The sequence below is a fragment of the Phodopus roborovskii genome, unplaced genomic scaffold, assembly GCF_943737965.1.
Source record: "Phodopus roborovskii unplaced genomic scaffold, PHOROB, whole genome shotgun sequence".
In the NCBI taxonomy this organism is placed as follows: domain Eukaryota; kingdom Metazoa; phylum Chordata; class Mammalia; order Rodentia; family Cricetidae; genus Phodopus; species Phodopus roborovskii.
In genome coordinates, this window is record NW_026125052.1 from 13,133,397 (window position 1) to 13,157,744 (window position 24,348).

The window sequence follows — 24,348 nt, forward strand, 5'->3', positions numbered from 1 at the left end:
GGCTTCCAGCCTCAAACACGATATCTTGACCAGCAGGGAGGAATATGGTCTTGGGAGGAAGGAGGTAGTGTATGAACTAGGCCTCCTTGGGAGATTCCCATGTCCAGACTTCAGATCTAGGCTGACCAACAGTGACATCTTCCCTCCCATCTTCACTCCCAGAGAAGCCACTGCAGTGGGCAACCTATGCAGAAGTGAGGGAGTCTGAACCAAGCTGGTGGGCATGGGGTTGCCAGGCAACTGAAAGGTCAGTGGTTGCCAAGCTGGGGTCGATGAGAAGCTACAGAATGAAGCAGCTGGCAGAGATGAAGAATAGGGATGGTCACTGGGTCAGAGTGGGGGGAAGAATTGAGAAGTCTGGAAGAGGATGGACTGAACAACATCAAGAGGGCAGGGTCCTAGAGATGGCTGGCCACAAAAATAGGAACCCTAGGGGAAAAAGGATAACCACTTCCCTTCCCCTGCCTGCTCCTGCCTCCACCCTAGCCCCATGGGCACCTTTCCATTCTTTCTAACTTTATAGAAAATCCTAGGCCAGGTGGTGGTGCACACCTTTAATCCCAGCACTCGGGAGACAGAAGAAGGTGGATCTCTGAGTTTGAGGCCAGCCTGGTCTACAGAGTGAGTTCCAGGACAGCCTGGGCTACACAGAGAAACCTTGGGGGGGGTGATAAGGAGAAGGAAAGTCTATTAACACTTCTTTCTGCTCCCTGGCCTCTATCAAACAAAGGAAATAAAACATCTACGAGCCACTAACAGGCATGTCCAACTTTTGACATGGTATCTACCAAATTCACAGTTGAGAACTGAACAAAAGTTCCCAAAAAAATTACAAAATAAATCTTATAATGTTTTAAATAAGCTCATGATTTTGTCTTTGACCCAACTAACAGTCACATATGAGCTTCTGGTTAGATGAGCTGGCTAAGGGAGATGGCAAGAAAAAGAAAAAGAAACAGGAATTCAAACAGAACTTGAATACAGGATGGGGCTGCCAAGGTAGCAGTGAGCTCAACCACTGGACCTGTTCCACCAAGAAGCTAATAAGACCTTGCCTGAGTCCAGGCAGAAAGAGTCACTGCCAAGACAGTCAAACCAAGATCTGGGCTCTCCCAACAGCTCTCTACAGACTTGGGCAGAAGCACAAATCCTCTTTCCAGGACCCACGGGCCCTTAATCTGAATCTCTGTGAGTAGAAGCCTGGGACTCAAGACTTCCTATAAAACCCTAAGGCAACTGTAGCACCCTGACATTGGAATCAAGTCAGCACCCATGACTCCAACACTGATAAAGTCAGCTACCAGGAAAAGCACAAACTGCCTTGGACATGCATTTTTGTTGTCTCTTCAATCTTTCAACAGCTTAGTCAGCCCTGATGGCTGATGCCTGTAATCCAGCAATTTAGGAGGCTGAAGCAGGAGGATCACAAATTCAAGACCTGCCGGAGCTACAGAGATAGCCTGGAACTCAGTGACACACTGTCTCAAAATAAAAGGTAAGAAAGGGTTGGGATGCTTGGTATGGTGGCACACACCTTTATACCTAACACTAATGGAAGAGGCAGGTGGCTCTTTGTGAGTTTAAGGCCAGCCTGGCCTACATAACCTATTCCAGACCAGTCAGGGAAACATCTCAAAAACAATATCACCCTTGAGTTTCCTGCTCAAGGGCTGGGTTTAATCCCCACAAGGCAGGTGGGGGGCCCCCTCTATGATAGAGACACTGTTCCCTCTCCAAAGGAGAAAACAAGGCCCAGAGAGGACTGACCGTAAGTTACTGCTGGGTCACTGAGAATTCGCCACCAGGCAGACTGACAGGCAAATACAGGATCCCATGATACTCACAGGGAAAAAAATTTGCGCACAAGGGACCGGGTGAGTCTGGGTGATAGATAGCCTGCTACCCTTTCATAATGTCTGAGGTTCCAGAGACCACAGATCTACACAATAAACCACAACAGACCTTGTCTCACCCAGCTCTGGGTGTGGGGGCCAAGGAAGATGCAGGGCATGCCTGAGGTTGCTCCCCCAGGGGCACCATGGCACCCTGGAAGTCGGGAGAAAGCATTTCAGGTCTCAGTGACACAAACTGCTCGGAGGAAGTAGGAAGGTATCCACTCCCCAGGCCTGCCCTCCCCACCCCAGGTGAATAAATTTAAGGGTACAGGGCAAATGTGCTGTCTGGTCCTAACATGGTGGGGAATAAGAAAGGCAGTCATGAGGCCTTCCTTTGAGGGACAAAGTGAGTTAAGGCTCCAGGGACCACAAGGAACTCATGCATTCAGGTCTCTGCCTCTGTCAGCCAACTCTCTAGGCTGAGGAGTGTCAGGAACCCTTCTCCTTCTAAAACACCCCTAGCAGGCTGGGGTAGCTGAGGACTTGAACATCTATCTCTAGGCCAAACCTCCAGCAGCAGTGACAGAAACTCCCACTCTGGATCCATAAGGCCCTGGCAGACAAACCCAGACTCTCCCCCAAGCAGCAGCCTTAGCCGGCAGCCCCAGGCCCACCGCCCGCAAAGGAGGGGGCCCCTGCAGATGCACACCCCAGTGCAAAGCATGTGCAAGGCAGAGGCGGGGAGGGGAGGGCAGGACATGCAGTTGTCACAGACGCAGAAGCATCTCGCACTGACCTTGAAACTCCAGTAGTTTGGTTGCTAATGGGAATAAGAGAAGAGATGGTTATGAAGGGGCTGCCAGGAGGGGACAGGGACAGGACAGAGACTCTCAATACGAAACCCTGGGTCACAGGCCTCCACCCCTCTAGGGAACAGACAGCAGGCAACGCCTGTGCCTCTCAATTCTCTCCTGAGGCTAGAACATTCTCAGTTCACTAAGAATGGGCAGGTTCCAGGTCTGCTGGTGGGGAGCAGGACAGTCCAGATGTTTTAAGTGTCTTCCTAGGCATAGTAATTGACCTCAGAGAGCTACAGTTAATGAAAAGCACAGATGACTATGAGACAGTCAAAGACTTGAGGGGAGGGGAGTGATAAATCTGGGCTGTGGGGTCAGAGAGAGGTTGGGTAAAATGTCCCAGAAAAGATGGCATTCCAGCTTGGTTGGGAAAGTGAAGAGCTGGAGACAGGAGGGAGAAGGTGTGCTGAGCAGGACTACATAAGGGTTAAGTGGGTCCCCTGGAGCAGGCAGGAGGAGTGGGAAGAAGCAGATGGAAGTGAGGGGTCAAGTATGGGGGCTAGATACTGGCCAGTCTTCCATGGGAGTTACAGCTACAGATCAAAGTACAGAAAACATAGGGATGAAGTCGAGAAAAGGGAATAGGACCCCAGCAGGGCTAAGGGCAGGGAGTGGTGGTGGCTGGGACCAAAGCCAGAGCAGGCAGGCCTGTGTGCCAGGATGTGCAAGGATTGTGGAGAAAAGTGGCCCATTGCCAGCGACCTCTGGCATTGGGCAGTGGATGGGAGCTTGAGCAGCTCTTGGAGCTACAGAGACAGTGGAGAAGAATTGTAAGGGGGCTGGAGGCTTCTCCTCACTCACAGTAACCCAGGGTCGCCTGCCCTCCCCAGAGACCAGAAGGTCCTTCCAGATGGTTAGCACCAAGGAAAGTTAGCAACAAGGAAAGGACAGCCCTGAAGGCAGGCTGGTTCTTGGCAAAGCTGAGGGTACCCTGCTGACCGGTGCCAGCCTCAGCAGGACAGAGGCAGCAGATGGCCTGGCCCTAGGGTGCCTGGCACGAGCAGACAAGATTCCCCAGGCCTCGGAGCCAATGGTAGAGGAAAGGGACCTTGAGAGTTCCTGCTGGGAGAACACCATGCTGTGGTGCCCCGTGCCCCCTGGATGTGTTGGGAGCAGGGAAGAACTGGGATGGGGCTGAGGATGGCTACTGCTAGGTACAGACTTTAGAGTGACAGTTCTTTAGGGTAGGGATGATGCCAACCTGGATCTGGAATAAGGTTTATCTGTCACCACCCTACACACATACCTGATCCACAACCCCCATCTCTTCCAAATTACTGGATCCAAAAGATGAAAAGTGGCCACACTGCAGGCAGCCAAAGGGTCAGCAAAGGCTGTATGGACACAGGGTACCCCTGAAGTGGGAAGGGATGCCCCCAGGCATCACAGGGAGGGACAAAGCTTAGACTTGAGCCACAGCTTCTGTGACCTTGGATAGAAGGGGAAGTGTGGAGAGTAGATTCATAGGAGACATCAGAGCCAGGCTGAGGACTTGGAGAGGTCTGCGTTGAAAGTCATGTCTGCGGACCAGGAGTGATAGACAGCCCTACAGAGAAAGCCTCACACTCCCTTCCCACCCCACAGTGGGCACAGGAGCCACCCAGAGCTCCCAGCAACGTGCACACTGTTCCTGCAGTGAGCTGGTAGACTCAAGACACATCCTTGGGTAGACAAAGATGTCACAAACATGCCCAGAACAACAAACACACCCACCCACCAAAGTGCACAGCCGCTAAGGGAAGCCATGAGAAATGATCCTGGAAACAGCAACTCGGAGACATCCACACAGAGACCACACAGACCCCAATGTGCTCCCAAGGACCCCAGCTAGCACTAGGCCCAGTCAAAGACACATGCTAATAAGGCCAGTCACACCCCTCTCGGCATAACACAGAGCCATAGAGGCATGGATACCCACTCATAGGCACAAACACTAGCTACAGAAATATATACAAAATAGTACACAAGGGCCAGCAAGACAGCTCAGTGGGTAAAGGTGCTTGCTGCCAAACCTGATGATCTAAGTTCGCTACCTGGAGCCCACATGGTAGAATGGAGAACCAATCCCCCTGTCCTCTGACTTCCATGCACATATACCATGGCAATGATATGCCCCCCTCATACACACATACTAAATAAATGTAATTTTTTATCAGAGCAATGTATGAAGTTATAGAGACTTAGAGAAAATGTCCTTTCTCTGCTCCCCTCTACTAGCTGGGTCAGGACTTGTGACACCTTTAGTCAGTATTCAGTGGCTATGATGACACCATCATTGTGTGCCAGGGAGTTAATTTCCTGAACCAAGAGCCATAAAAGTTGCCCATCCCTAAGCCTCTATACACCCACCAGGCAGTACCTGGAAGGCTTGGGTCATGAACAAGCCCAAGGGGATAACAGGGTGTTTGGTTGTACCAGTGTCTGGGAAAGATCATCCTAGCTCTGGGAAGTGTGCAGGTGGAAGATAAGCTATTTTTGTGTTTGGGGGACTTGGCTGGACTGATGATGACACTGCCACCCAGTCCTATAACTCGCAGCTCTGAATGTCAGAGTGCTCAGGCGAGTGCCACCTCCTTCCTTGGTCCTCTCTTCAAATAGGAAAAGCATCCTCTTAGCTGGCCCCAGCAGGAACCAGGTCTCCCAGCAACTCTATCCTGGGAAGGGAAAATTGCAGTGGGAAGAAGCCCCTGGGAGATGGGCCATCATCCACCCTTCCAGATGTTAACCCACAGGACCATCCCTGATGATAGAAAGCAAGGCTCCTCCTCTGTTGTGCAAGGGGGACACCTCTGGTGCGCACCCTGACCCCCTCACTAGTTGTAGATTCCTCAGTCTGTGCCCAGTATGGTACCTGGTATGTAGCAATGCCCTCAACAAATCTGCGTCAATGAATAAATGCCAATCAAGTAAAGCAGGCAAGGCAAGGAGAGAGGGGGTAGTTCTAAACACTAGGCCTGGCTCCACTCCCAGCCCCCAAAGTTCTGAGCCATTTTCCTGAGAATAACACAGGTCTAAAAAACCCTGAGCTGAGCATGGTGGTGCATGCCTTTAATCCCAGCACAGAGGCAGGTGGATCTCTGGGAGTTCGAGGCCTACCTGCAGCGTTCCCAGGCAGCCAGAGCTACATAATAGAGATCCTGTCTCAAAAATAAGCAAGCAAGCAAACAAACAAACAAATAAATAAGGCAAGGACAGGACCAGGTCCCTCTTCTCTTGGCTCAACAAAAACCTCACCAAAGCCAAAACATCTACCCTACGTGCAGGGACAGCTACCCTTCCCAAAACTCGGGCACTGTGAAAGTAGGGCTCAGCAGGAGAGAGGCTAGCAGGACCCGCCGCTGGTGGTGAAGGCTTGCCAGAGCTGGGGCAAAAACAAGAGCCAACCATCCCTGAGGAACAAGCTTTCAGCCATGGGGGAGGGGACTTCCCCCAGGGAGCCCAGGAAGTAAGTTACCTCCCCCAGACTGGAGGAAACAGCTTTTTCCCTCTAGGGCTGAGGAGTTAACTCGTCCTCATCACCTCTCGAGTAGTTTAGTCTTGGGGTTCTCTTCCCCTACAAATGGCCTTCGTCCATCCACTCCATCCCTGGGGGGGAGGGGGGAGAACGGATCCCAATCCGGACCTTACCACTGCTCCTTCCCCTACCCCTGGGCAGACATACTGGGGTAGGCTAGGTGTCCATATGACCCCTCCTTGACCTCGGGCCTCAAAGGAGCATCCTCCAGGGAGGAAGGCAACCCACGAGTCGCACCCCCTTCCTTAATCTACAGACTGGCGTACACACCCACCTCCCAACTCCTGTAAATCCAAGTCCAGCTCCCAATCTAGGGCTACGCCACGGGCCTGGTTGGCCGCCAGCCTGCAACGGCCCTTCCCTAAGGGTTTGCAGCGACAGCAGCGGCTGGGAGCCCTGCGGAGGCTGAGTGTGCGAGGAGGGGGTGCGTTGCGGGAACCGCACGGCGCCCTGGGCCGGGGCGCACCCAGGGAAGGTCATGACTTTCCGAGGTTGGGGGAGGGGGGCGATGCCGCATTTGGGGGCGGGGGCCGACCCACGTGGAAGGCACCTGCTGCGGTGGGTTAAGGGAGGGGGCGTTTCTCCGAGATCGGGAACCCGCTGCAGCCGCACGCCCGCACCCCTAGACCAATCCTCCGACCCATGGATCGGGACTCGATCTCCAGGTCCCCGCCCCCCCGCCGAACCTCACGCGGCTACCTAGTCCCCCAAAGCCGCTCGCCCTTACCTGCGGCCACAGGTGCACCCGCGAAGCCCGGTCCGGCGTCGGGCGGGGGAGGGAGAACCGCCTGCTATTCCCACCCGCGCAGGCTCTCCCCTCCCCCGGCCGCCTCCGCAGCCGCCGCCGGTGCCCTTTGCTGCAGTGCGAGAGCCACAGCCGCCGAGCCGGCCCGGGCCCCGGTCGCCCCGGTAACCGCGACTCCACCTGGCGCCGCGCGTTGCGCTGCCGTGCGCATCCCCTCTCGGCCCCCTCCCGCGGCGCGGCCCCGCCAGCGCAGCCCCGCCGAAGAGCAGAGGAGGCTGGTGGCTACGTCGCCGCGGTCACCCGATACGCCGGCCTGCCGCCCGGGACTCGGGTTGCAGCAGAAAGAAGGGAGTTTAGACAGCCTAGTGGAAGCGCGGGGGGAGGGGCTGTGGCTTGGTTTAACCTCTGGTCCCTACCCAGGATCCTCTTCACTGTACCCATCCCCAAAGGTCTTAGTTACCCCCACCTTCTCGGCCCTTAGCCTCCTCTCTCGGCAGCGCCCTTTTGCCCCTTTAATCCTTCCATGACTTAATCCCGACTCTGTCGGGGAGGTCTAGGATTGCTTAAATTTCCTTGTTGACGTCTAATCCTGCTTTGCTGTGTGTGATTCTGGGCCTTTGCTGGGCGTCTCTGTGCCTTAGCTTTACAAAACTGAACCTCAGATTCGTCCCTGATGGGGAAGAATGTGGTAAGCTGTATCAAGAAATGACAAGATTCTGTGTTTATTAAACTCTGGGACAAAGGCCCCACAAACTCTTCTTCTATCAGAGCAAAATTCCAGACATGCAGACAGACCTTAACTCCACTACAGGGCACAACTCAACCCATTCCTGCCCTTCACCCCAGCCCTATCCCTGCCCCACACTCCATCTAAGGGACCTGAGGCACCAAGGACCTGGCTGTCCATCCTGTGCCTGTCTTCAGTCCATCACTATCATTGGCCCACCCCTCTGCCTGTCTGTGGTCTCCACCACACATACATATGGCCACTCAGAACAACTCTCTCCCGCCTGTCATCCAGCCTTAAGAACATTCACATCCCTTGCTCCCTTGTTCCCCAGATTCAGCCAAAAGAGGGCTGAGAGCTGGAAAGAAGCAGCTCCATGCATGCCCTGAGACTGATTGAAGTCCAGTGTGCCAAGCTATTACTAGACAAGTTCCTCATCCCAAGCGCCCCCAGCTCCCAAGGTTCCTTGCATCCTAGCCAGTCACAATACCCTTTCATTTTATTTTCCTTTTGAAAGTCAAGCTTTGGCACACTCCAGTGCATGAGGAACCAGGCCTCTTCCATCCAGTAACCTGGCAGCTGCTGCCCTTCTACCTACAGCCACAAGCAGCAAGTCCTAAACTCCCTGGCCCCAGATACTGCTTGAACTCCTGCTCCTCCCCGGTCTGTTATTTCTCCCCAGGCAGTGCCCAGGCCTGAGCTGGGAGCATATGCTGAAATACATCCTTCTATCAGGGAGAAGGAGGCTCCCTGAGGAAGGGCGAAACAGGCTCAGAAGCAATGGCTAGACACCCTAGTTCTTTTTAAAAATTACAAGAGTGAGAGGAAGACACCACACAGAACTTCCTGGTGGTTAGATGGGGGAGGGGGCGCTACTCAGACTAGAAGAGTGTGGTATAGATAGGGTAATAAGATGAGAATAATAAGAGGCCTCTAAAAGCCCAAGAACAAGAACAGTCCTCTTGTTCAAAAGACAGAAACTGTTTGCTTTTAAAATCATGGCTATCCCTCAAAAAGTTTCCAGTTGGATTTTGGGGAGATGATGGTAAAGAATCAATCATGGGAGATGTGAATTCGGGGCATGGAAGTTTCCTAAAATGGAGGGTTCATACATAAGAGAAGGGGTGCAAAATAAAAAGTATCTACATCCCCCCCTACAAAAAAAGGTCCACCATGGATTTGGGGCGAGATGGGTGGCTCACCTGGGCAGGCTGGCCAGCCCCGGAGGGGGTGGAATCGCCGTGGAGGTGGGAACAGAGGGAGCTGAGGAGGCACACAGGGTCCACGGTCCAGCCGCCGACCTGTGTGTGTGAAGCAAGGGACACCCCATTAGGGGGAGCGGGCAGGAGCCGCTGGGGATGGGACAATGTAGGGGTAGATGCTCCCAGGGCAAGCCCTGGCATAGGGAAGAGGGTCAGAGTCATGGAGGGGGGCCTTCAGAGTGGCTCATACTGTGGGCCCCAAGTTTTTCTGCATGTCTGCCTTTCCTCTGACAGGACAGGGTTTCACCACCTGATAGAACCCTGATTTCCAGTTCCCAGCTGCCTCCTTGAACATTCCTTCTGCATTTGCCTTCTCTCTTCCCAAGGAGGTCACCTCTGACCTCCAGTGATGGGGATCACTGGGCAGGTGTGACCTCACTCCTGTAGTCTGTGCTATCTCTGCCAAAGTGACTTCCTCCTACCCGAGGCCACCAGACTTGACTTCTCTGGGACTGTTTTCTCCTGCCCCTGGCCCTCCATCAACCAACCATTCCTTCTCCAAAAGTTCATCTGGCCTCGAACAACTGCGCCATGTGCGGGTACTCCGCCCAATTGAAAGGGCCCTGGGGCCTCCTGCCACTGAGCCTCTGTGGGAGCAGATGGGGGCAGGGCAGATGAAAGGGATGAACCTGAGCATGACTGAGCTACCAGTCACTCCACAGTATTTGCTAATTACTTGCTGGGTATTCACCAGCCTCCTCCTACCAATTAATGTCCCATGCCAGACTCGGTGCCTCTTGAAGCTTTTTCTGCTAAACTTCCCAGCCAGGTGTGTAACCAGGCTGCCCAGTTCCTCACCACACCTTGTCTCCAAACCATTGAAACTGACCACCACTTCTTACCCCTGCCCAGACCCACCTAGACTTCTGAAGTATGGGCACGGCTTGCCCCACAGCCCCACCTCTGACCACCATACTCTGCTTTAATGGCCCTTGCATGCCCCTCTTCCACCTCTGTCTCTGTCTTGACTGCTCTCAGGTCCCACTGGAGTCCAGAAACGTATATAAGGTGTCCACTTAGCATGCTAGGAAGCTCCCTCCCAACCTCTCCCCTCACCCCCATTATTTTAACCCATTTCTGTTTCTTTGCCAGGGACTGACGTCTATCTTCCTGCCAGCCAAGGGTTTGATTTTAGGTTTTGAGACAGAACCTTACATAGCCCAGGGTGGTAGCTGAGGATGGCCATGAACGTCTGATTATCTTGCCTCCCCATCTAGAGTGATGGGATTACAGGCATGCACCACTACAGTGCTGGGAATCAAACACACAGCCTCCTGCTACCAGGACAGCACTTAGTACCAAGCCCTTAGCGGTATTCTTTTCTGTCATTCCATTATAGATCCAGAAAGCCAACAAGCCTTGCCTAGTCTCCCCCCCCCCCGTCCAAACTCCCCTTTTCTTTCTTTCCTCATTCCCTTACCTCAAGCCTCCCAACTGTCCATAACAGATATAACCCTACTGTCCTCTACCGACCCACCCCAATCTGTCGGTCTGGTACCACACGTCCCACTGCACCCCCCCCCCAGTCTTCTGTGCTGGCCAGAAGGACTTGTGTGCCATGCTCTGAATCAACTCAAGGCCATGCCGCTTCCCCAACACCTGCTCATACAGCGCCCTCTCCCTCCCTCCAAACCCTTTCACCCTGCTAGGCTTCATATAGATACCTCCTCCTCCAGGTACCCTTCCCGTAAGGCCTGTGTAACTGATAGCCCTGATCCTAAGACCCCTCCCAACTGGCCCGGACCCTCATACAATGTTTAATCTTCTCTTCCCCAGCTACGAGGTCAGGTCCTGATCCTCAGCAACCTGAATCCTGCTCCTAGGGGGACTCTGGAGCCAGGAAAATGCAAAAGCCAGACTAAAGTAGAGGATGTCTGGGGGCAAGCAAGGCCCCAGAAACATGGCAGGCAGTGTGTCCTTGATCTTGGCAAGAAGGGGGGCATGTCCCTCCTCTGATCCCTAGACACACTGAGTAGCAGCAGGAAAAGGAACCGTGGCCCAACACTGCTCAGTGTGACTGAAGGAGTGCTGGTGAGTGGACCACTGTACAGTCTCCCAGAGGGGACGATGCTAGGACTCCCAGAGATGGGACACAGCAGCCATAATGCCCCTTGCCAATGCAGGCCTAAACATAGAATACTAGTCCTGAGAGAAAGAATTCAGAGAAGACCTAGTGTTTGGGTGGAAAGGGGCATTAAGGAATCCAAGCTGGGGTAGGCTGAGAAGAGAAGCACCCTACCCCATGTATGTCCTGGGCCAGAGGCAGCCCCTCCCTAAGCCTTGCTGGGGGGCAGGAGAGAGCCAAGTCACACACAGGCTTCCAGCTCAGTCACACGGCCAGTCTATGTTCTCACAGTGACCCTAGTTCTGGGTTCTGTTCAGGCTAGGACTGGAGACAGGTTAGATTCAGCTTTCAGAAGCTCCCAAGCTTGAGAGAGATGCCACAGCCAAGCCTCAGCACCAAAAGTGTCCCTTCTCTTCTTCTCAATCATTCCTTTGGCCTCCAAGACACACCCTCCATCCCCCCCCCCACATTCTGCCCAAACCCACGCTCCAATGTGTCAAGCAGATGGCAGCGACCTGGAGTCTAAGCACCAACCCTTTCTCTACCAGGCTCCAGAAAAGACCAAAGAGAGCCACCGCCCAGGGGGCAAAACACCCCAACTCCAAGCTCCCAGCACTACCCCAGAGCCACAAAGTACTGGGTGATCCCTTACAGGCCCAGGGGCCTCTGCTCACACTCACCTGCTCCCGCATCCTGTCCTGCTGACCTCGCAGGGCCAGGGCATGCTGGGGGTACTTGCTCTTCAGGTGGTCCATGAATGCATCTCGTTTGCGGTCAGCATCCGCCTTCTGGAGACCGCTGAGCGCCTCCAGGCTCTGGGCAGCAATCACGGTGTGCCGCCGCTCGGAGGTATGCACCAGCCCCACATTGGAGAAGCGCCGGCCCCCGCTGCCCCCGCCGCCCCCACCCCCCAGGGTCCGGTACTCCCGAGGGTACTCGGCATCGTCGGCAGACAGCATGGGGGGGCTGCTCCGCTCCGGATCTGCGAGAGGGGGAGAGGATCTAGGGTCACCAGAATGTCGTGCCAAGGGGCTGCCCATCTCCCACGAGGATCTCTGTGGGGCAGGGCAGGGCCTGATAGGGCAGAGAGGTCTTTGAGAGAGATGAATGGGGGCAGAAGAGTAAATGAGGTAAGCCTAGAATTCCATGTTAGGGGAGAGGGTAGAGAGCAGGTCCTAGGTGCAGGTTGCTCTTTGGTCAGCTTTGGATCAAGCAGGCAATGTTGGGCAGGGGGACAGGGAGAGGTGAGGAGTATTGGAGGTGTCCCAGCCTCCTCTCTGACTACACACTTGGTCCCCTTCCTAAAGATAGGGAAAGAAGCTGCACTGTGCTCTAGAACATTCTCTAAGAGAGGCTGGAACCTTGAGCACCTTCTCCTATCCTGTACATTCAGGACTGTATCCTCCAGCTGGGGCTATGTAGGAACAGGGGCCAGTAAACCATAGGGGTGGGGTGGGGGCAAAGGTCAGTCACAGGGCTTCTTCCCAGGGATGGACTGAGGCCCAGAATCTGAGGCAGACAGACTCCCTTTCCCTCCCTCCCCAGAGACAGACAGATAGACAGACAGCAGAGGCTGGACACAGGGAGGACAGAGAGATGGACTGGGACAGACGTAAGAGAAAGCAGGCAGACAAAAAAGGTCCGCTCCCTCCTCCCCTCCCCATTCCAAGCTGTCCTCCCAACACATAGGCAAGTCCAAGACCCACAAGTGACGCACAGGGGACAAAGGACAAACAGAAGTGGGTGGGGGAGGCCGGGGGTTGAGGTCTCCACACTCTGAACCCCTCCCAACTCCCTCAACCTTTTCCTCCAGCTCCCAGGCTTCCCCCTGCCTAGCCCTGCTTTCCACACCCTTTATCCCTCAGGAAAGCAGGCCCTGCCGGGTATCCACATTAGCCATGTTCCAGATAAGGAATACAGAGTTGCCTGTCTGCCCTCTCCCCCAGAAATCACCCCACTGAGAGACTGAAGCCCTACAACCCGTGGAATGGCAACCCCTAAACATGGCCCAAGCTAGGTCTTCACTCACACCACTATAGAGCTCCTGGAAGGACCGACTGGGCCAAAAGGAGACAAGACTGGGACTCCTGGGACTCAGCCAGGTTCATGAAAACCCTCCTCCCTCCACACAACTGTTCACCAGGCCACACTTACCTGATGCCCAACCACAGGAGGAAAGGAGAGACTGAGCCACATTTCAATGCTACCCACCTCAGTACCAACACACATAGTACACGCATGCACACACACACAGAACCATTCCAACAACAGCAACATATGGACATTCCACCCACCAACACACACGTGGGTGTTGGGGGACAGCCACCCTGACACATACAGCATACTCTTCCAGGCTGTGGCCCAGGCATGTTCAACTGGGGTTCCTGGCCCCAGAGGATCCAGCCTCTCTCATTAAACCACAACAGCTCCCATAGGCACTTAAGCCATTGGCTTACAAGCCCCTTCCCCACATCACCAAAGTCTCAACACTCCTCTCTGGTAGGCATTATTGTGGTCCCCACTTCAGAGATGGCTGCCAAACTACACAAGCTCAATCAAGTCCAAAGCTGTAGGAAGTAGCAGAGGCCTGACGAGACAGACCCCAGTATCTACTACATTTGCACTGTCATACCTCCCCGGACAGATGATATCGGGTATTGAGCAGAGTAAACACTGAGCACACGGCTTTACTTTCTGGTACCCCATCCTCCAACGCTCAGGGTCTGAGTCACCACCTCTGACCTTCCAGGTATCCTTTATCCCTTTCACCACAGCTAACCATCCTTTGTGAGGCTCCCCAAGTGAGGTCCAGACACACAGCGATGACTCTGAAGACACTGCTTTGTATCTATATATGTGTGTCTGCACATAAGGCATATAGCTTTATTTACCTATTTTGTGTCTTGATATATGGCTCAGGCTGGCCTTGCTCTCCGATACTCCTGCTTCAGTTGGAGGCTTACAGGAGTGTTTTATACTTTATTGGTTACACCTTTATTTTCATAAGGATTAGAACAAATCTAAGGGAGGGGGCCTAATCGATGGTTTTACAGACCTTGTTCCTTGGGTGGTAATGAGATACTTTTCCTCTTAAATGTATACAGTCAAGTTCAAAGTGAAGTGTGTTAACAGAAGCAATACTAAGCTGGTACAATGCAAACAGTTCCCTGATAACAAAAGAAACTGGGAAGAGCCCGGCTGAGCGAATAAGGCTAGGGACACAGGGGCCATCTTCCTGACAGTTTCAGACCCTGTGTCAAGTCAGGGCGGCCAGTGGCTAAGGCAGAGAAGGATGGCCTGGGTAATACGGGGGAGCAGGCTGAGTAAGTGTGGGGTCAGTTCCTGTGGAAGACAGGAGAGAAGGAGGCCTCCATGGCTAAGGGCACTGGGCACTCTGGAGCCCCCCTCTGTCTGTCCCATGTGTATGTTTTACCTGGCCTTGTTGCTAGGCCTAACTCTAGGCCCAACCACCTCTCTTCCTGCTAGCCTCCCCTGTCCCAGAGAGCTCTGGACACACATGGACTCCCCTCCTGGCCCCCAGAAGACCTCCTCCTCCACCCCTGCCCCACACACCAGCCCTCCTTCCCCACTCCCAGGAAGACATCAACATTTCTGGCGTGGGGGAGATAGTGTACTAGCCCAAGGCAGGCGATGACCGTGGGAAACCCTAGGAGCTACGGAATTATGGAATTATCCCAGGATGGTGCCGGCAGGGAGGTGGAGGGGGTTGAATCTGAAAGGCTGTAGGATCAGTTTAACAACTTTGGAGAGTGAAGTGACCCAGGAGTTCTGATGTCCTGCTGGGTGTGTTTGGAATACCTTCCTACAGGGCCTGGTGGAGCTCGGAGGACCAACCTGGACTGAAGAGGGAGTGGGCTCAAAAAAAAATCAAAGGACATTCATTTATATTCATTCATTTTCTTTCTCTATTTCTATCTCCACCGCCCCCAACAGGGTTCCACATAACTGAAGCTGGTCTCAAACTCCCTATGTAGCAAAGGATAGCCTCAATCCTGTCCCCTTCACTTCTGAGTGCTGGAATTACAAGAATGAGCCACCATGCCTGTTTCAAGCCCAGGGCTTCATGAATGCTAGGCAAACACTCTACCACTTAAGCTACATCCCAGCGCCTTGATCTGTTAGAGCCAGGGCACCTGAAGTTAGACCGTGGCCATGTCGCCTTCACTTGGGTTGACACACTTCTCCCCCAGGGTTCCCAGTCCTTCATACATTCAGCCAAGCAGGCCCTCCCTTGATGAGTCAGGGGTCTAATCTGTAAAATGTGTGTGTGGGGGGTGTTAACCTCAAAACCCTGCCCCACAGGGGAGAGACTGTGACAATGACAGAGAAAGTGCACCAGTTCCAGTGAGAGACATTCCTGGCTGGGGAGTGTTGATCCCCATTCCTCTGAGCCAACCCCAGCTACCTGCACAGTCTTCAAGCTGCCCTGATTCTCTCTGGACTGTGCAGTTTAAGGGGAAAAGCCAGGGTGATCAATGGGTCCAGGGAGCTGGCAGCAGGCCCAGTGACCAAATCAATGGTGCTAAGGGATGTAGAAAGCTATGGAGGCAGGGAATTCAGCAACTGGGGAAGAAGGGCTGGGTGTGCTGGGGGAGGGGAGGGGTGTGGCATTAGGAAAGCCAGAGACCTAAAGAAGGGGCTGCAGGGTCTCCCCTCTCTCTGAGGACCCTCTATGTACCTTCTCCTTTTGACTCTTTTGAGACACATTCTCCACATGTATCCTGAAATTCACTGTGTAGCCCAGGCTGGCCTCGAACTCAAAAAGCCTTGCCTCTGCCACTTGCCCAAGTACTGGATTACAGGCATGAATGCTGCACTGAGATTCAAGACGCTTGAAGTCCAGGCAACTGGGGAGATGCCAGGGGCCGACAACATGGAGCAACATGGGGAGTGGAGAAGCAGAGGAGGGGCTTTGTCAGCCCAGGTCAGCCTGAGCACTAGGGAAGAGGAAGGCCGTCCCGCTGGGGTGATGGGAAGGAGTGGGCGCCCCCACCCCCAATGCCTGGCTGTGATGAGGAACAGGTGCTTCACAGAAACATTGTTACTTGTTCAGCGGCTTCCAAGCCCCTCCCCCACTTTATTTATGGGCTTGATTTATTTTTACCCTCCACTGAATTCTTTTACATGAGATCACTGTAGCTCATTAGAAGAACGAAGATCCCAGCAGCTCATAAGTCACCGCTCACATCCCCACCTGGCTTCTTTACCCTGGGTGTCACTATCTGCTCTGTCCCCTGCCTGTCGCTGGGCTGTGCTGGAACATGACATCATCTTCTGAAGAGAAGGGGGTGGGGGTGGGCAGAGGAGAGAGAAACCGAGGGGAGATCAGGGCTGCAGTGACAGAAAGTGACAGGAAAGGACCCTCAGAACCTCTAAGACAGCGGGCTCCTTCTGCATGGACACCAGGAGGCTAGGCAAGATTGCTCTCTTGGAAGAGGGGCTGCCACAGGTGTTCCGAGCCATGGTCTGGTCAGAGGCAGGGGCCTGAAGGAAGGGGGGCCTGAAGGAAGGGGCCGTAGCAGAAAGGGGAGGGCTAGGCACTCTCAGTGTGACAGAAACTCTTGTCCCCACCAATGGGGGAAGGGGGAGAGGGCGACAGAGATTTCAACAAAGGGAGAGGGAATGCTTCAGACCCCACAGCACACACGCATGCAGGCAGAGCTCCCAGTGTCCCCTCCACAGCCAGCACGAGAATCGCCCCAGTCGCCCAGGAGCAGCCCTGAGGCGCTGCCACCGTCAATGCTGCATGATGGCTTCATCCAGTTGGCACCTGCTTCCGTCTGAAAGCACAAGGAGCTTGGAGACTAGGGGCCAGAGGTCAAAGGTCAGAGGCCCAGCTCTGCCTCTTAAATGCCAAGGCTCTTGGAGCCAGGCCCGCCCCTTTTTGCCCAGGGGAGGCCTGCTTTGGCCTGTGGGTGCCCTGCCCTCACCCGGCTTGTCTGTCCGTGGGTGCTTGGTGCAGGAGCCCATCTGTGTCTGCTTTTTAGAACCAGCTTTTCCCACCCCGTACCACAGCCACCAAAGTCATTTTCCAGGCAATTGCCTTTCTGTAAACATTCCTGTGTAATATCCCCCTAAATTGCTAATGCCCAGCGCCCTGTTGAGTCTCCCTGTCACTCTAACAAGAGCCTCAGAGATGGAGACTGGGGAGGGAGGGCGGCTGCAGAGGAGGCAGAGCAAGCTTGACAGGTTGAGAAGAGCTCCCACCCAGCTCCCAGTCAGAGACCTCCATGTCTGCACCCTGCTCTCCCCAAGCTCTGCCGACCCAGCACCACTCTCTAGAAGGCAGGCCACCTAGGCAGAGCCTCTAACAGGCCAGAGGGAGGACAAGGAGGACGGAGGAGGGGATCCCATGAGAGGGAGATCTGGGAGGGAAAGGGGCTGAAGGCATGAAGGAGGTGGCTAGACAATAAAGGTGACTTCCGGGGGCACTAAAATGGCAACAAACTATCATGACTGGGCTCCGGAGGGAGACAGGCCTTGATCTGGAACTGGGAAGACAGAGGGAAGAGGCCAGGCAGAGCTTGACTTCCTCAAGGGGGACACAGCGTCTGGGGCTCTATAACCATCATGGACAAGAGTATGTCCGCTGGTGACAGAGCCAGGGCTTCGCCTACCCCACTCAGTTACCTACAGAGAGACTATGTGGGAGAGCTTCAGGCTGGACTCTCCTCCTGGGAATATGAGGGCCTGGGAGGTGGAGTGATAACTAAGGAAGGCTCAGTCACCCATGGCCTCCCTCTCCGGGGATAAGAGACAGGCAGGAGACTGTCGCTGTGTCCCTGTGGTTTCCATTCCTAGGAAGCTGGGCATCCAGACTTAGCTGGGAAGAGAGGTCAAAGAGTCCTAGGAGATGCCAGGAGGAGACGGGATTGGTTCCAGCCCTGCCAGTCACAACCTGACGCAGGCAGAAAAACACAAACCAATTTGCGCAGATTTAAAACCCACTAAAGGCCACTTAGTCGGTTAAACGAGTTGGAATCTAATTAAAGGACCTCCTCAGGGCTGGGGAGGGAGAGCTCACCTGCCTAGGAGGAGTGATGGGGCGGGGTCTGAGCTTTCCCAGCTCCCTGTGGAGTTTCTGTTACTTTCCACAGGGTAGCTTCCTGGATGGGAGGCACGAAAGAAGACCATTCAGCCACCTCAGCCAGCTGTCTGGGTTCTCTGTCACGAGCCCTGTGGTGATAGCCCTGCCCCCTTAGTCTGAGCACATGATGCTCGCCCACCTCACCTCCATACAGCCCCTAGCTTCACCTGGACTCATGCATCCAACTGAGCATTATTCCCCAGGGACAGGACACTGCCTTCCTCCACATTTAGTCCTCATCTTCCCTACGTGATGGGGCCTTCCTCATGGCATTGCAGGTCTCTTCAGGGTGGGACCTTGTCTTTACTTAGCTAAGATGGCTTTCTTGCATAGAGGTGCCATTCCACCCACACTGAATGGCCCTGAAGAACAGACCTATAGGTTGAGGATACCCCACAACTGACTACAACTGGACAGAGCCAAGGGCCTGGGAAGAGCTAGCTACACAGAGCCTGATGTGTCGATACATGCACTCTGTAATCCTGGCACACACAAGTGTACTGGCTCTTCTAGTCCAACACAGGTGGTTCAATAACCATGGCAGGCTGTGATCCCACTCAGCCCCTCCTCCCAGACCCAGAGGACTGGAGCCACCAATCCCGTCAGTGTCCAAAGGAAAACAAAAACAAACAAGCAAACAAAACCCAGGGAGCTCTCACATCAGCCAAATGTCAATCACAGAAGGGAAACTGAGACCCAGACAACAAACCTTACCAATCATAAAGAGGCCAGGGGCCAAGGCAGAAAGAAGCACAACCCAAGTGTGCTGGGCCTTGGGGGATGAGGACATTTTCATTCTTCTGTACCGCTCCCCGGAAAGCAGCTCCCAGGGCCGCCCCTCTCCAGGGGCATAAAAACTAACCAATTCAAATTTACAACACAGCAGCACCCAGGCCCAAGGACACAAGCCAGGGGTCACAGCCCAGCCTGACCCCAAGTCTACAGCCCAGCCTGGGAGGGTTCACAAACAGGATTCAAGGTTGTCTCACTACAGCCTTACCACGCACTCAGACACGAGCCCATTTCCAAATGAACCGCAAAATCAAACTCACAAACACACAGCCCTCCCTTCTGTCCCTGTCCCCTCCCACACACAGCAGCGAAGCTGTGGCATTACCAAAAATCACTATTCAGACAGCTCTGCTCAAACCGGGTTCTGCCAATAACCACTTATATGACCTTGAGGAGGTCAGGCAGCTCTGCAGACCTCAGTCCTCTCATTTGTTCAAAAACAACAAAAGCAAAATAAAGCTAGTCACAGACAGTGCTCAGGCTGCGTAGAGGCCAGTTGCTTCACCAAGCCCTAGCCTCATCGCTTCTCCATAGCTGTCAGATGGGGCTGTGGGCTTTTTCCACTTCCAATGAAGCCTTGACTAATTGGCTTCCGTGGCAAAGGGGAGGTGGACAGGCAGGAGCAGTCGCCCTCCGTCTGAAGTGGGAACTGGAAAGGCTGGAACAGCCCTGACGTGGCCCCACACAGAAAGAACCGTGTTAACAAGCTAGCTCCTGCCTGCATGGCATCACCATCGCTCCTGTGCCCGGGGAAGATGTCCTGTTGGCTCCACATCTCCTTGGAGAGGCAGAGAGGAAAGCAGCAACCCAGAGGGATCATGGGGATGGGGTCCCCTCTTCTCCAGCACGCTTACCTGGGGCACTGAACCTTGACAGCAAGTGTAAACAGAGGCAGCATTAACATGAGAGAGATCCTAGTCTACTCCACACCAGCTGTTCGTCTTGGGCCTCAATATTTGCCTCACCCAGACCCCTCAGTGGCCTCCTTAGAGACACCATTCCCCTGGGGGTGACCTGTCATAGTCTCATCACCAAGCGTCAGCCATCACTGTAAATACACACACATCACCATGCCTGTCACCTGCTACCACCACCACCCCCATAGCTTCTACCCAGCCCCATTAGTTTTTATGCACACTCCACGGGCACTGCCACACAAAGGGACGCACAAGCCCTGGCCTGGCTGTGGTCATATGTGGCACTTGTGCTGAGTCCCCGGAGAGACTGTCTACCTCTGGGTCAGAGCAATGGCGCTCTACTTGGAGGGAAAAGCAATGGCGTGCTAGCTTGATGGCTGGTCACAGGTGTTTGTAATCACAGTACTCAAGAGAGGCAGAGACAGGAAGATCAGGAGTTCCAAGTCATCCTTGGCTACATAAGCGTTCAAGGCCAGCCTGGAGCACATGACACCCTATCTCAAAACACAAAACAAACCAAAGGCAATGGGGGCTGTCACGGAGACACCAACTAGCACCTTCCCCCTTCACGTCCCTAAGTGTCTGGCCTGTTTGGAACTAGCAAAATAAACCACAAAACAACTACAAGGCCACTGACTCTGATGGTAATCTATGAGCCTGGGCCAATGCTGAGGTCCTGGGATCCTGCTTCTGTTGCTACAGAGGTGTGGCCTCTCCTCCAGGCTACAGGTGAGCCATGGGGTCACCCAGCTCCTATCAGATGTTGAACAGCTGAAACAGGGCTTCTAGGCATCCCCTCCAGAGCAGGTCACTCTGGCCCCCCTGTATTCCATTTCTCTCCCTAGTACACAAGGCCAGTGTCCTAAGAGGTCTGGGGAAAGGGGCCGCAGGAGCCAGGGCGGCAGAGGGCTCAGGATAGCGGGCTGATTACATGATGCTAGGGGAAGTTCTCTCTGCTGTCCATCCTGAATGCCCCCACCAATGCAAGCTAGAAAGAGGAGGCAAGCCCTTGTTGTGCCCGGCATCTGCTAAAGAATGGGGTCTTCCCTCTGCTTACAGGCCCCTTGGGGAAAGAGGGTGAAACCCTGGGCTGGGGTGTGATGTATTCCTAGTACATGGAAGGCAGTGGATCCTAACCCAGCACTACTAAGGGAAAAATTGCTGGGCCTGATGGTGAAGGCCTGCAATCCCAGCTACTCAGGAGGCTGACACAGAATCACAAGCCAAGGCCTACCTGGGCTATAGAGAGAGTTCAAGGCCAGCCTGAGTAACTTTAAATGCTGCCTCAAACAGCAAAGTGGGGAAAAGAGGGCTGGGGATACAGCTGAGTGGCAGAGTGCAAAACCTTTGGAAGGGAGGGAAGGGAGGGAGGGAAAGAGGGAAGAAAAGAGAGATGTTGAAACCAGTCAGTGTGCTGCCTGGAAAGCAAGGATGCAGCTCAGAGCACGGCCTGTCCCTGTGTAGCCTCAGGCACGACACTTGAAAGGGCACTTGCTGCTATGACTCATAACTTTCAAAGAAGCCTTGTGAGGCTGCTCTCTGCTGTTTACAGGTCAGGAAGTGAAGCCTGGGAAGGGTGACTTTGCCCAAGACGGTTACAGATGAGTGGAAGCACCTGCTCTTAGAGGCAGGGTTCCCACCCTCCTTTCCCAGAACCCTCTACTCCTGAGCCCCAAGTCCCCATCTGTTCTCTTCCCAGCCCTCCTGCCCACAGTCCTCTGACTGGACACGGAAGGGTGAGAAGACAGCAGCCTGCAGACAGCTGAGGAGCAGCCCGGAAGAGCTTCTGAAGCCCTCTTTTCCATCCGGTAGGCTCAGCACCCTCCCCCATCAGGCCCCAGGCTGTGACAGAGTCTCCCTGGTTCACCAGCCTGCAGCCAGGGCTTGGATGCCTCCAGGAATGGAGACCTCACTATAACCAAGGTGTTTATCAACATGTTCACTCCTGAAAGCAAGCTGTAAGGAGAGCCCAGACTCCCACAGGGAAGTGAGGGAGGCTGCTACACCAGTCCCTTCCTTGTTGGGACAGGTCCTCCCCGATGGTCTGGCTTCCAGTCCCCAGCTGCACTGGCCTTGATAGAGCAATCCCCCTGGTGTCACTAGCCTTCCTAGCTGGTGTCCTTCAGAACTGCTCCATTGGTCCAGACAAGGTCTTAGGAATGTACCAGATGACCTCCTTCTGTCCCCACTACAAAAACACTTGCCCCATGAGGTGTCCAGGATAGGGGCAGCCCAGTTATGTCCAATGCATTGCTTCCCTGCCGTGCCCTCTGGAGTATCACACTGCCTCATCTTGAGCTTCAGGTGCCCCTCACTCTCCCTTCATCCCAGTCATCCCTCTGCCTCAGGGCCTAGCCTGGCTGTCAAGTGTTGGGTCCCCATCTCTGAACTCCACTGCTCCTCACAGCCCAGTACAGTAGAGCCAAGGTACACACAGCATGTACTCAGAGTCTACCCGTGGGTCTCCGGTTATCAGTCTGGGGCCCCAGCAGACCCGTCCAGATGCCAGCTAGCTCCAGGACATTCCCAGCTACCTTGAGGACTGGGAAACCACAAACCACTGGCATCGGATGCACGTGAACCACACAATGCCTCCTCCTTCTGGTCTACTTCCCTCTCTAGGTGCTGTGCCCGTCCTGCTTGCTGCCCAGGGCCCCAGGGCTCAGAAGGAGAGAGGTTCGACTCCCTGCCCCCAGCCACTTCCCGCACTGTGCCCGCATCTGATGCCCATGCTCACGCGGTGGCTAATTCTGGCGTCTCATCAGACGGTAATTATGGGGGAATGAGCAGCACTGTCATCTCTGCGGCTCGGCACCTGTCACCACTCTGCCATCACGGGCTGCTGGGATAGAACAGAAGCAGAGGGGGAGGGAGGCTCTGGAGAAGGGCCCTCACCTCCCCTCAGGTGAAAGGGAGGGGGCAGGAAAGGGAGGGGGTCACTGCTCTCCTGGTCAGCCTGCTCTTCAGCCAATCTGGCCAAGAGCAAAGGTCACAGAAGGGGCCTGCACAAGTCCTGCTAAACTGTTTCATGTGTCCTGGCGCCTGGCACACAACAGGTGTGTGCCGACTGTCGATTGACTCCATGACCAAATTTACACCAGATACAGTCCAGAAGAGGAGCCACAGAAGACCCAGTGTAGAGAACAGAAAGCCAGGCCTGGTGAACTGGGTACACCTCCATCAGGACACCGTGAAGACAGCACAGGAATGAGGCTGAGGGGAGACAAACCTCAGTCATTCTCAGAATGCCTCTTGCAGAAAGTGAATGGACAGCCTCTCCTACTGCCCAGACAACATGAGGGATTGAGGCTAGACTCAAGACAGGCTTTGGGAGGAAAGCAGGGCAGTGAGAGGAGGCAGGGATGGAGTCTAGAGTAATCTGTCTGACTCTGGGCATGTTACATGATTTCCTGTCATATCTGTCTTGTGCCCCACAAAAAAAAAAAAAAAAAAAAAAAAAAAAACAGCATCTTCAGCCCCACTCTGGGGACAACAGAGGAGGACAGGAACCGTGGGACTATCATTACAAAGGCCTAAGCCCTCACACTCTCACTAAAACCACCATTGCCAGAAGCTAAAGATACCACCACACCAGTCATGCTCTGAGTAACTGCACCCCACATTCCACTGCCTTGTTCTCAGAGACTGGGGAGCAACATTGTCATAGGGACTGAGCCCGCCCTGGATGCCCTGGTCCCACGCAGGCCTTCTAACAATGCCCACGCCCATTCTAAAATCCATCCACGGCTTCCACTCAGAACCAGCCAAGCCGGGGGCTGCCACACCTTTCTATGAATGCAGGAAGTGAGTCTCCAGAGCACCCCCCATCACTAGAGGAATTCCAGAAGCAGGTAGGTGAAAAAGAAGGCACTGGCCCCTCTGTTAGAGCAGGCCTCCTCCCACGGGCCCCCTGAGATCTATCAGGGGTCTAGGGAGGGCCCGGCCTGCTTGGGAGGGAGTTCTGGCTCCTCCCCACCTTCTCGGTCGGGTAGGAGCAGAGGCTGGGGAGGGCAGGAGCATGGCTGCTCTTTTAGGAAAACGGTAATTTTAATTAAGAGGCAGACAAACGAGCGAGCACTCCGCAGATTGTCTCAGAGCAAAGTTATTAAAAAGCCATCAAGGCGGCGGCAGCCACAGCAGTGAGGGGAGCTGCCTCCCCCTCCATGCCCGCCCGGATTGGGGATCAAGGCGGGCAGGGGACACAAAGCCACTGCTGGGAGGGGCTCTGCAGCCCCTCACCTCGAGTGGGTGGGCAGCACCACATAGCCCCGAGGTATAGCCAGCCTAGCCGTGGGCAGGAGGCAGGAAGAGAACCCACCATCAGAGCGCTCCACTCAGGCAGGACCCCTACTGCACAGTGCTTGTCACATGTGAATTGTCACCCTGACCCATAGGCCAGGCCTATGAAACTCTGAGAGGGAAAGGGGCTCATCCTAGGCCACACAGCTGCTATGGCTTAAATGGGGATTTGAACACAGACCACCCTGACTCTCAACGCTCTGAGCTGCTAGCCCTTGTCACAGAAG

The 24,348-nt window shown here is 54.4% G+C and overlaps 1 protein-coding gene across 1 annotated transcript in view; it reads right to left on the reverse strand.

Moving 5' to 3' along the window:
* Srcin1 (SRC kinase signaling inhibitor 1) overlaps window positions 1–24,348 on the reverse strand; it is a 62,090-nt gene that overhangs the window by 27,233 nt on the left and 10,509 nt on the right. Inside the window, exons 2-3 of the mRNA XM_051175341.1 lie at window positions 11,686–11,987; window positions 2,632–2,655 (exon numbers count right to left, since the gene is read on the reverse strand). Of these exons, the coding sequence (XP_051031298.1) occupies window positions 2,632–2,655; window positions 11,686–11,987 (326 nt within the window). The remainder of the gene's footprint in view (window positions 1–2,631; window positions 2,656–11,685; window positions 11,988–24,348) is intronic.